Source organism: Myotis yumanensis, unplaced genomic scaffold (genome assembly GCF_028538775.1).
Source record: "Myotis yumanensis isolate MYYU_CA2020_CCGP unplaced genomic scaffold, mMyoYum1.0.hap1 SCAF_12, whole genome shotgun sequence".
NCBI classification, from domain to species: domain Eukaryota; kingdom Metazoa; phylum Chordata; class Mammalia; order Chiroptera; family Vespertilionidae; genus Myotis; species Myotis yumanensis.
The window spans coordinates 22,799,280-22,811,813 of record NW_027223763.1 but is presented as its reverse complement, the minus strand read 5'-3'; the positions used below and the strand labels follow the sequence as shown (position 1 = coordinate 22,811,813).

At 39.4% G+C, this 12,534-nt stretch overlaps 1 protein-coding gene across 1 annotated transcript; it reads right to left on the bottom strand.

Annotated features, from left to right (window-relative positions):
* Nucleotides 1-9,793: 9,793 nt before the first annotated feature.
* LOC139020459 (ubiquitin-like-conjugating enzyme ATG3) lies at nt 9,794-11,197 on the bottom strand. Its single transcript, XM_070430099.1, has one exon. It carries the CDS (start codon nt 10,851-10,853, stop codon nt 9,909-9,911), a length of 945 nt encoding a protein of 314 aa, XP_070286200.1. The 5' UTR covers nt 10,854-11,197; the 3' UTR covers nt 9,794-9,908.
* Between the last annotated feature and the right edge of the window lie 1,337 nt (nt 11,198-12,534).

The following is a 12,534-nucleotide window of genomic DNA, read 5'->3' as shown; positions in this document are numbered from 1 at the left end:
CATCACCAACTGCTTCAGATAAAGAAGTTAACTTAAATGGGGGTCAGTGTGAAAGCTGATCCTTGCATAATTTTGCCATTTTCTTCTTGCCACCCATCTATCTTGCACATATTTCTCTCCTACTCACCAGACTTAATTTATTTGTTTACCTGCCTATTTCTCCTGTTTGATAATAAGACACTTAAAGGCGGGAGCTTTGTGTTATTCACCTTTTTGTTGCCAGCCCTATAAAGTGTCTGGCATATAGTAACAGTGAAGTAGGTGTTTGCTAACTTGAACGGAATCAAGTTTCTGAAAGTCAAAAGTACACACAGAATGGCAGAAGGGGTCCAGATTCTACTTAGTTTTCTGATCTGCCTGGGGAGCTCTGGGAATATTATAATAATCTTAGAATTCTGGAAAACCATCTGGCATTACATGGAACTTTCTAAAGCAGCCCTAGAGATTTCAAACTTTCTTGAGCATCCTAACTAGGAGTTTCCCTGGAGTACCTTATATGAAGATATTCAATATGTTATATAGATTTAAATCGAAAAAAGAACCTTAATAAATCAATTGCCCTAACTCGTTTTGTAGATACAGTGCCTTCTGAGTGGCTGTAGTGTTTTAAGAATCATGAAACAATAGGAGATTTGCTATTTAATCTTTTATATTTATCCTTAGGTAAAAATATTTCTTATGAGACTTGGAGAGATATTATGTCTTTCTTGGACTACAAGCAGTTAGCTCAATAATTAATTAGAAGACTATTCAAGGTGCTTAAAACCCCAGAGTACAATAAGTTTACTGAGTTGTTGGTACAGGCATTAAAACATGAGAGTTCATTATCATAGATAATATACTGCCTAGTGGGAAAAAAAATAAAAAAAGTCCTGGAAAATGAAGCCTATTATATTTCTCTAAGGCATAGGAACACTTCTTATAAAATACAGAGATTTACGAAGTCTCTTACTATGTCAGGTTAATTAATTCACAGTTATGGAGGCATTTTCAGATGATAAGGAAATCTAGTAGCTTGGAGATGGTATGAGGAGTAAAAGTAGAGTAGAAATCGTAAGTCCTGAGTACTAACTAGTCTCAGTTTCACCTTCTACTGTCCTTTTGGTGCAAGGATGGACACAGTGTCTTTCTTTGAGTGTCATGGACTCATCAGTAAAATAAGGATGTTTAATAACTACCTGTTTACATTACAAATACTGATGTGGGGGTCAAATGGAAAATATTGTATATGAAAGAGCTTTAAAAATTGTGAAATGACAATATAAACTGGAACACCAAGACAATAAAGCAGATTTTGCACAAGAAATGAAAATGAAGAATTCTATCATCTTTTAAGTAGTACTTCTAGAAGATTATACTTGTTTTAAATGTGCTTTAAAATTATTTAGAATCCCTTTTTGAAAGTAGTTCAGACATGTTTTTTTAGCATTCATAATTTGAAGGTATGTTTAACCTTTAGGCACTTAGAATATAACTTTCTAAACAATGCCAGTTATCAGTGATGTGATGAATTATTTAGTAAGAAAGAAGAGGGGTAAATGTAAAATAATGATTTTTGTTAGTGTATCTTTAAAGACTGGTTCAAAGAAGAAATAAAAAAATATTTGAATAATGGATCACCTTTGGATCTCTGACCATTTATTCAAGATGCAAATGTTAACATGTGGCAATCATGTAATGATATAAATTATAAGGAATTTGCTTTAGAGAGGAAAGTATAGTAGTTGTGCATCATTAATTGCATAAAACCATTCTTGGTTTAGAGAAATCAAACGCTCAAAATGAGCAAGAGAGAACAGCTGCTGGGAAGACTGCACGCAGATGGTTATCTTCTTAAATTAAACACACTATATATATATATATACTTAAGGTGCAGATAGAAATGTGGTGATTATTTGTGTTGCATCAATACCATCTAATTTGCAAGTGGGTAGCTTCTTTAAACTTTGAGATACTTCAATGTATTTAAATATTAGTCACATTAACAATATAACAGCCCAGCCAGCATGGCTCAGTAGTTGAGTGTCAACCTATGAACCAGGAGGTCACGGTTCAATTCCCAGTCAGGGTACATGCCTGGGTTGCAGGAGTGTGCAGGAGGCAGCTGATTGAATGATGCTCTCTTATCATTGATGTTTCTATCTCTCTTGCCCTCTCCCTTCCTCTCTGAAATCAATACAAATATATTTTAAAAAATGAACAATAAAACAGGGAATAAGTATACAAATAATAGTGCAGTGTTGACTGAATAATTCAACCTCTGTCATTTATCTTAAAACTTCATTCGCAAATATAAAGTTTAAAAAGCAAAACACAACTATACAACAATATAGAAATGATTAAGTAAATTAAACATTACACAAGCCAAAATATTATTTTGTCATTAGAAAAGATTAAGATTAATATTTTGTTAATTATGGAAAAGGCATATATGATATGTTATGGGAACTTAGAAGCAGCAAGCACTCCCTCTGCCTAGGAAGATCAGACAGACTTCATAAAAGTGGATTTATTTAAACTCATTCTTGAAATGTGTATTTGCCAGGCAAAGAAATTGCAGGCATAGAGTATGCATGTGCAAAATCGTGGCAGCAAAATAGTGTATGTGAAATGGTGAGCACTTGCTTTGGTAGAGAACAGGGTATGTGGAAGGCACAGGGAGATAAATTAAAATAAGGCTTGACAGATTTAAGCTTGATTTTAAAGGGTGTTGATCTTTATCATGTGAAATTTGAACTTTACCTTCAGGTGATGAAGGGAGACCTCGAGCTTTTGAAAATTATTAAGCTTTTACTGGCATATTTGTGAATGATGTAGAAAAATATGGATGAAATTGATTGATGTCATGTCTTGCTTGATGATACCATTGCTTTAATTTGATTTTTAGATTATTTATCTGACTCTCATAATGAATTGCCAACCTCAAAATGCACCTTGATGCTCCTAAGATCCTTATGTTTTGGTACAATACTTAGAATAGAGTAAATATTTAAACAATGGATCAATAATAACTAGATAAGATGACTCTGGTCTTCTGCCATAGTTTGGTGGTTAATAAGTTAGTTCCTATGATGTGCCAGGCATTTTGAATATACTAATGTAATATCGATTCAATTGTCACATAAGCCCTCAGAAGTAAATATTATATTTATTATGTTATTTACGATCAGACTGAAGATAAAAGCAGTTTGGTAAATTTTCTGTACATATCACTGGTTATAATTTGAGAGGAAGAAATTCTGCCTGACTACAAAAATCATAAAACTATGCTGCTCACCTGTTTACTGAAATACCTATCAATTTTATAGGTGAAATAAGTTGGTGGGAACAAAGAAAATAAATAAGACAAAATCAGGGTTTCATATTATCTTCACAGGCTAGGAAGTTGAGCCAAAATCAACAGGATGAGAGTTATATGGGAAATATATGTATATATGCCAGCTTGAAGGTTCAAGAGACTACTTATATAAGTTCAATATTTTAAAAAAATCTTCCCCACTAGAGTGTGTGAGATGTTTATCTCTGAGTTATCCAGTGCCCGCCAGAGTATCTAAGATGCTCAAGAAATGTTTGTTAAATACAAGTACAAATGAAACTCATCTTGAATGCTATAGAACTCAGGAAAAAATAATAATATTGTGTCATGCCACAATCTCTCTACCAATTGTTGAGATTGTCAGGACCCCATACGCAAAGTCAACATTAGCACTCCAAATCAAATTTAGCAATTCTAGTTTCCATGCCTGATTGAACATTTATTTTAAACATTTAATTAAAGTAAATGCTTAGTAAATTCAATTAGCTACGTACTATAATTTCACAATTCTTTCTGAGTATGACCTCCTTCTCAGATAGACAATGTAGCAATCAGTAGCTGAAGAAATGGCATTTGGGCCTGTTACTTGATACTCTTGTTAAAGTTACAACTATTTAGCACTACAGTTCTATAATTTTATCTTAAATACCATCTTACATCTTCAAGTTTATCAGTCAAGTAATTTCCATGAATCTGGATAAATCCTTTCTATAAGATTTAATTTTTCTACTCAGCCAGTGTTGCAGTGGTTGAGCATTGAGCTATGAACCAGGAGGTCAGGGTTTGATTACTGGTCAGGGCACATGCCTGGGTTGCAGGCTGATCTCCATTAGGGGGCGTGTAGGAGGCAGCTGAGATGTTTCTGTCTCCCTCTCCCTTCCTGCCGGGAGCCGGTCCATCCTTGCTGCTTGACACAGTCGCTGCAGGAAAGAAACATCTGCACAGCATATGTTTCAAGGGACCTGGCGTATATAGCATACTGTTCTTAATATGTTTGCTCCCTTTAGTGCCATGTGTTTTAACCAAGGTCACCTCTCCGAGAAAGGTTGTTTCCCCAGGTGGGGATTTTTCCCTGAGGTTAGGGAGGGGATACAACCCCTTAATTAAGTGCCAGGCGGGTAGTTAAGCTACATAATCTTTACTCCCTGGAATGGAGATAAGAAACGCCCTAACCTTTGTAATAGAAATTGACAGGATTAAAATCGGCTGGTATAAATACGAATGTAACAAGACAATAAACATCAGATCCTCATCAGCTCCTCATTACATCCTCATCAGATCCTAACCAGAACCTAGCCAGAGAACATGGCAAAAGATCCTGGACAGAACCTGGCTACAGAACTTGGCTGGAGAATCTAGACAGAACATGGCAAGAGAACCTGACTAGAACCTGGCGACTGAACCTGGCTGGAACCTGGCTGGAGAACCTGGATGGAGAACCTAGCAAGAGAACATGGCACCAGAACTTGGTTGGAGATCCTGACCAGAACTTGGTTGGAGTTCCTAACCAGAACTTCGCTGGAGATCCTGGAGGGAGAACCTCGCTATGCTGATCAACTGAACGCTGACCCCATGCCATTCCTTCTTCGCCGACTCTGTCCACACCTTTGGGGACCCCTGGACCTGCTGGGGTTGGACCCCAACACCTTCCTTTTTGAAATCAATAAAAATATACATTTTTTAAAATGATGTCATTTTTCTTCTAAAATTTTTTAAATCTCTTCTCTTTCTCTGTGTTAATATTAAAACCAAAAAGTGACCTCTATTGAAAAGGAAATCTATGTTAATTACACAAAACTAGGAATGATTTCATGCTCCTACATTTTCTTTCTTGAGCCTTTCTCCAAAAAATATATCTATGAACTCTGTGTAAACTCTCTTTCACTATTTTAATAACCATCAAGAGAGCAAGAGCTGGAGAACAGCCTTCATTACCTATGGGATATGGGGATCTGGGCTGAGCAGCATTTCCTGCTCACTTCTTTTAATTTATCGTGGCACTAGATAAAGGACACTGTAATAGTGTTATGAAGCCATGGGTTAAAGCCATATGCTCTTAGAGAGCAGCTTGGTATGGGAGAAGTTAAGGCCTTAGGTAGTATCCTTGTCCAATGGACAAATGAGATATATTTCTCTGTCTTACTTGAATTCCTGTTAAATACTACCTTCTATATTTGTGGAAAATACTTGATTTATGATACAACTTTTAGTCTGAACAAAACATCTTGCTACAGTTTCCAATGATGAAAAACTGGAGAATATGTCCGTCTCAGTGCAATGGGTAGAATTTCACTGAATGGGCACTGAGACTGCAGATAAAAAGGTTGATGAAAGATTCAGGTAGGCAAATGGGCTAGGGTTCACACAATGACAAGCAATAGCATGGTACAGAACTTGTGTGCTGCTTATGTGTTTATTTGCCTTTACTGTTTTGTCATTTGCCTTTAAAAGCATTCTTTCACATCCCTTCCTTTCCACCAGTAACACCCTTTCAAAAGACTGTGTATATGTAGTAATTAGTGTGGTACTGATGATTTGCATTTCAGAATTTAGGATTAAATTCTTGCATACATGAAAAGGGTACCTAATACTCAAGTGTGTGGGTCAAGATGTTAAAACTCCACACACACATTATACTCAATAAAATTTAAAGTATTTAAATCTAGAGTTACCAACTGAGACTCATAGTGTTGATAACAATTTATATAATCCAAAAATTAAATAACAAAAATCAACAGGTTCAGCAGGTGGGTAGCAGTGGGGATTTATGCTAATAGTTTCTCAGACATTTAAAACTGTACAAGGGAAGTAACCCAGAGGTACAGATAAACTAAATATACCATTAACTTGGTGAATGTCTAATATTTTTCAGAGTAAGTGCCCTAGCTGGTTTGGCTCAATGGATAGAGCATTGGCCTGCGGACTGAAGGGTCCAGGGTTCAATTCCGGTCAAGGGCATGTGCCTGGGTTGTGGGCTCAATTCCCAGTAGGGGGATGCAGGAGGCAGCCAATCAGTGATTCTCTCTCATCATTGAGGTTTCAATCTCTCTCTCCCTCTCCCTTCCTCTCTCTGAAATATATATATGCAAATAGAATACTTGAGGAACTCAGTGGCAGTAGAAGACTTCATTGTTGATGAAGGAATCCTTTTTAAGGGCTCGAAGACATGATGGAGCCCAATGTGCAAACTTCTGGGTCTACCAGCCAATGACCATGAATTACTGAGGAAGAACAGGGAAGCTGAGCAAAACCTAACTGATCTGTATCTCTTTCATGCTGCCTCAGCATCAACTGAGTACATCCTAAACCAAAACAATAAATACACAAACAAACATGATAACAGTGCATCTAATCAGGAGTATATAGAAGCCTGTCATCTGCCCTTATCCTAAAGGTCTTAGATTTGGAGCAAAATAAATAAGTAGATGATAGATTAGATAGATAGATAGATAGATAGATAGATAGATAGATAGATAGATTGATTGATTCCAGGGTAAACCAGGTAGGCTAGTTAGAAAACTGAGACTAATGTTTAGATAATACATCGATTGGCTATCTTTAGTAATGTGTAAACGGGGCTAATCCCTTATTTTAATCCTATCAGATAGGTATATGTACTTCTCTATAAGTAGCCAGGGAAAGAGATTGGTGAAAATACTTGATAGCTGGCTATAAGCCATAGGTAGTTTAGTAAGGGCATTTTTTTAAATTAAATCTTTATTGTTCAGATTATTACAATTGTTCCTCTTTTTTCCCCCCATAGCTCCCCTCCACTCGGTTCCCACCCCACTCTCTGCCCTTACCGTCCCCCCCCCCCGCCACTGTCCTTATCCATAGGTGTACGATTTTTGTCCAGTCTCTTCCCGCACCCCCCACACCCCATTCCCCCCCTCGAGAATAGTCAGTCCACTCCCTTTCTATGCCCCTGATTCTGTTATATTCACCAGTTTATTCTGTTCATCAGATTATTTATTCACTTGATTTTTAGATTCACTTGTTGATAGATGTGTATTTGTTGTTCATAATTTATATCTTTACCTTTTTCTTCTTCTTCCTCTTCTTAAAGGATACCTTTCAGCATTTCATATAATACTGGTTTGGTGGTGATGAACTCCTTTAGCTTTTTCTTATCTGTGAAGCTCTTTATCTGACCTTCAATTCTGAATGATAGCTTTGCTGGGTAAAGTAATCTAGGTTGTAGGTTCTTGCTATTCATCACTTTGAATATTTCTTGCCACTCCCTTCTGGCCTGCATAGTTTCTGTTGAGAAATCAGCTGACAGTCGTATGGGTACTCCCTTGTAGGTAACTGACTTTCTTTCTCTTGCTGCTTTTAGGATACTCTCTTTGTCTTTTGCTCTTGGCATTTTAATTATGATGTGTCTTGGTTTGGTTCTCTTTGGATTCCTCTTGTTTGGGGTTCTCTGCGCTTCCTGGACTTGTAAGTCTATTTCTTTCACCAGGTAGGGGAAGTTTTCTGTCATTATTTCTTCAAATAGGTTTTCAATATCTTGCTCTCTCTCTTCTTCTGACACCCCCATAATTCAGATGTTGGTATGCTTGAAGTTGTCCCAGAGGCTCCTTACACTATCTTCATATTTTTGGATTCTTTATTCTTTTTGTTTTTCCGGTTGGGTGATTTTTGCTTCTTTGTATTTCAAATCTTTGACTTGATTCTTGCAATCCTCTAGTCTGCTGTTGGAACTCTGTATAATATTCTTTATTTCAGTCAGTGTATGCTTAATTTCTATTTGGTCCTTGTTCATATCCTCGAGGGTCTCACTAGATTTTTTGAGGGTCTCACTAAATTTATCAGTGGTTTCTAGAAAGTTCTTGAAAAACCTTATAAGTTTGGTTTTGAACTCTATATCCAGTAGTTTGCTTTCCTCCATTTCTGTCATTTGTGACCTGTTTCTTTGTCTCCGCATTTTTTATGCTTCCCTGTGTTGATAGAGTGGATTTCTGTGCTAGGTGTCCTATAGGGCCCAGTGGCTCAGCCTCCCCAATTACCTGAGGTGGACACTCTTGGTGCACCCCTTTGTGGGCTTTGTGCACAGTCTTGTTGTAGTTAAGCCTTGATTGTTGTAGGTATCACTGGGAGGAATTGACCTCCAGGCCAATTGGCTGTGAAAATCAGCTGTGTCTACAGTGGGAGAACTTCTGTGCTAGAGACACCCTTCTGGGGCAAGACTTGCTTCAGTGGGGCTTTGGTGCTCGCTGAGTCTGCCCCCTGAGTGTGTCCCTTATGGATCTGAGGAGTTGTAATCTGGATGGTCCCACTCTGACCACTGGGTACACTGGCTCTTGGATCTCTAAGGAGGTGCTAATTTAGCCTCTGCCTGAGGCTACCCAGCAGGAACTATGGAGAGATCTGCAGATTCTTCTTTGTTTGGGATTTGGAGGTGCCCAGATGAGGCCCAGCTGTGAAGCAATGCAAGCTCTTGTGGGGCCTTGGGCCTTCTTTTGGAAGTTCTGGGTCTCTCTGACCCAGCTGCCCTTTGTTAGGTAATTTTCAGATTGCAAAGGGCCAGGCCTTTCATATGCAAAAGCCTCTGCTAGCAGCTTGGGTGGGGCGGGTCTCAGGGAATCAACAGGGCGGAGCAAACAACTATGGCAGATCCTCAGTCTTACCCTAAGAGGCCCCCCGTCTCAGTGTCCCGTTAATCGCTGCAAGCACCTCTGAGAAAAAGCTGCCCTTGAGTTCTGACCGATGTCAGACAGTCCAGTTTCTCCCCATATGAATCTGGGTCCCCAGAGACTCGCCTGGAACTGGAGTTCAGAGCAGTTGGGAGCTTGAGACTCCCTCCTGATTGAAAAAGACAACCGTGTCCTCAATTGCCAGCCCTTTCCACGTGCGCCTCTGTACCTCTGCACTTTACTTCTGCGCCTCCTCTGAGTCTCAGAGTGCTTTTCTCTTTCCTTCTAGTTGTAGAATTTCCACTCAGCCAGCCTTCCTGTGGTTCTGGATGATGTCCGTTTTGTCTTTTAGTTGTAGTTTTGAAGTAGTTGTGTGAGGCAGCAATTTCCGGTGTTTACCTATGCTGCCATCTTGGTTTCTCTAGTAAGTGCATTTGTTAGATTGAATCCTGTCACTGTTCCCCATATCTATATAAACTCATTTCTCCTCTAACTTCTGTGATGATAGAGAACTGTTAATCATACCCTCACTGAACTCATAGGAACACTGACAGTAATCATATTGACACCAAACTGTGGCCCAGCAGCACAACTACAGGCAGGAGATGTTCCCAACTTCTGTCTTGCTTCTTCCTAATGTGAAGGGATATAACAAAGTGATCTAGTGATTTCCTTCTAAAGGTGACGTTACTGAAACTCAGGGTTCCTACACTTGGAGTTGATATTGTGATGTTGAAATTGTTCAAATAACTGAAATGTTAACTGAAGAGAACATACATTAATATTTATAGGTATTTTATTCTCCAGTGATTCTTTTTTTTTTTTTTTTTTTTTTAACATATAAGTCCCTTTATTAGAGAAATTGTACATATTGATGAAGAGGGTCAATGGTCACATCTATGGGTTAATTCTTTAAAAATCAGAAGCAATGATTAGAATAAACTGTAAGTTCTTTGTTACATTGTGAAATGTCTTGTGTAGTCATATTCTATTGTTGGAATGACAGCTTGTACAAATTTCAAGAAAATTAGAAGATACATATGAACACCAAGTTCTCCCCCTCCTTCTGCAACAGTCTCAATGATTTTCTTCATCACCTCAGCATGCCTGCATGGGTGAACTGAACACATAGGAGGTGGTGGGAGATGAGGATGATTTTCAATGGTCACTGTTTTCTTCACATGATCTTGACTGATGTCTTCATACATGTGTTCAACTGTTAAAGGCTGCCGTTGCTCATCGTAGCCAAACAACCATAGTCGTGGCGTCTGATAATATTTATCATAAGTGATATAAAGGTCATATGTTCTGGTTTGCAAAATAGCATCTTCACTTCCAGCATCAGTTTTAGCTTTACAAGCTTCTACTATTTTCCTTGTGTCTAGGGTAGCCTCATCTGTTTCCAACAATCCACTCTCTTCATATTCTTCCATATCTGCAGCTTCTCCTTCATCTTCCTCTTCCTCCTCCTCACATAATGCTGAGCAATCTTGGAGTTTTATACTATCCTTGCTTTCCAGTGTAATCTCCTTAACTGCTTCGGTTATTCCTGTAATACCTGTGTTATGATAAGTATCTACCCATCCTCCATCACCATCATCCTCTTCAATGATAGCTTCCAATTCATCTGAATATTCCATCTGCTTGCACCGCTTGTAACATGGCACATTTTTGGTGACCAAAAATTGTTTGCCTGTTGGAAGGTATGCTTTCACTTTCAATTCTTCCCCTGCAGCCCATTGCCATGTTGGACAGTGGTGAACTAAGTGATCTCCAGCTGCCACAAACTCTTCTGGGGTGATAACACCTGTTTCCTTAAATTTTGATTCCTTGAGGACCGGGGTCAGGTACTCAGCCACTTCCAGTGCCTTTCCCTTCACTGTGTTAATCACATTCTGCATCCTGGGGCCGGGGTAGCGGCCGGCCCCGCGACGGGGTGGGAAGGGCAGCCGGGACAGGGACCCGGAGTCAGAAAATGTCCCCGCGGCCGCCGACGTGCATCGGCACACGGCCGACGGCACCCGAGGGGACGGGACGCGACGGGACGGACGGGACGCGGGGGAGGGGCGGCTGGCGCCGCGCGCGAACAGGGCTCGCGCTCCTGCACCCCGGGCAGCGAGGTGGCGGACCGGGCCCAGCTGTCACCTGGCCTCGAGGGAGGGCGGCAGGGCAGAGGGGTGTGTTGGGGAGGGAAGAGCGGGCGCACGCGCACCCCTGCCCTCAGGAACTCTCTTCTTTCCTTGGCTTCATTCCTCCAGTGATTCTTAACTATGCTCACACACGAACACAGAGAATGAGGTCTGCGGGGCTTTCTGTTTTGGCATGTGTTATCACTAGAACTTGTGTTCTCTGAGGACATGCTAGTGAAACGTCCAAAATGACAACTAAATGTTATCAACGTGTAATTTTTATCAATTGAGATTTTTATCAACTAAGACTTCTTCCCCTGGCAAGTACACAACAGTATCTATCTATCTATCATCTCTATCATCTATTTCTTTCTATCATCTGTCTCCCTAAAAAGCTTTCTTAAAAACACACAGAAAAACTGCAATAGTGAAATGAAAATCAAAACACATGTATGGTTATCTAAAACAGAGTTAGATGACAAGCAGTCCCCACACACCCAAAGTGTAAATGAGCACAATCAATACTTCCCAAACGTCGTGGGCAGTATTAATAGCAGTGAGAACAGGAAAAGGGAAGGGATCCTGGGAAATTCCCAACACGCAGCCCAAAAGGAGCTCATATACTGAGAGGAAATCTGAGAACAACTAGGATCATTTGGAAAACATCTTTATAAGCTCCAGGTTTAGGGTAAACAAAGAGAATGAGGAGAAACCTAACTGATCAGTAGCCCTTGCATGAGTAAAATAAAGAATGAGGAGGATCAATAAGGAGACTGGAGAATACAAACATTGCTAAAGCAGTTTAGCTGTTAAAGATCCTAGAAATATCAAACAAATATACATGTTCAAAAAATAAAATTCACCTTGAAACAAATGATGTCCCAAAAAATAATTAGCACACATCTGGAAAATGTGTCCATAAAAAAAGAGAAAAGAGTAACCCAAAAGTTAAAATGAGCCAAAAGAATTTCAGAATAACATCTAAGTTTGAAAAACAGCCTACAGTCTAATTTGCACAGTTTCTAAAACACTGCTCTCTTCTTTAAAAATGTATTGTATTGCCCTGGCCAGGTGGCTCAATTGGTTGGAGCATTGCCCCATACACCAAAGGGCTACAGGTTTGAGTTATGGTCAGGGCATATACTTAGGTTGCAGGTTTGATTCCCCCATCAGGGCATGTAGGAGAGGCAACTGATCGATGTTTCTCTTTCTCTCTCCCTTTCTCTCTCTCTCTCTCTCTCTCTCTCTCTCTCTCAAAAAAAAAAAAAAATCAATAAAAATATCTCCTCGGGTAAGGATTTTTAAAAAACACACCAAAAAATCGATTTTACTGTTGCTGTATTTTCTGAAATATACCTCCTCTTTCCTGCCCCACTTCACAACTGCCTCTTTCCCTAAGATCCACAAAATTCTTTCTCTACTCTATTTGAATTATGTTTTCAGCAGACTTACT

What these genes read in the sequence shown, in the direction of transcription:
- LOC139020459 (XM_070430099.1), bottom strand. Translation starts at nt 10,853, where the DNA reads ATGCAGAATGTGATTAACACAGTGAAGGGAAAGGCACTGGAAGTGGCT.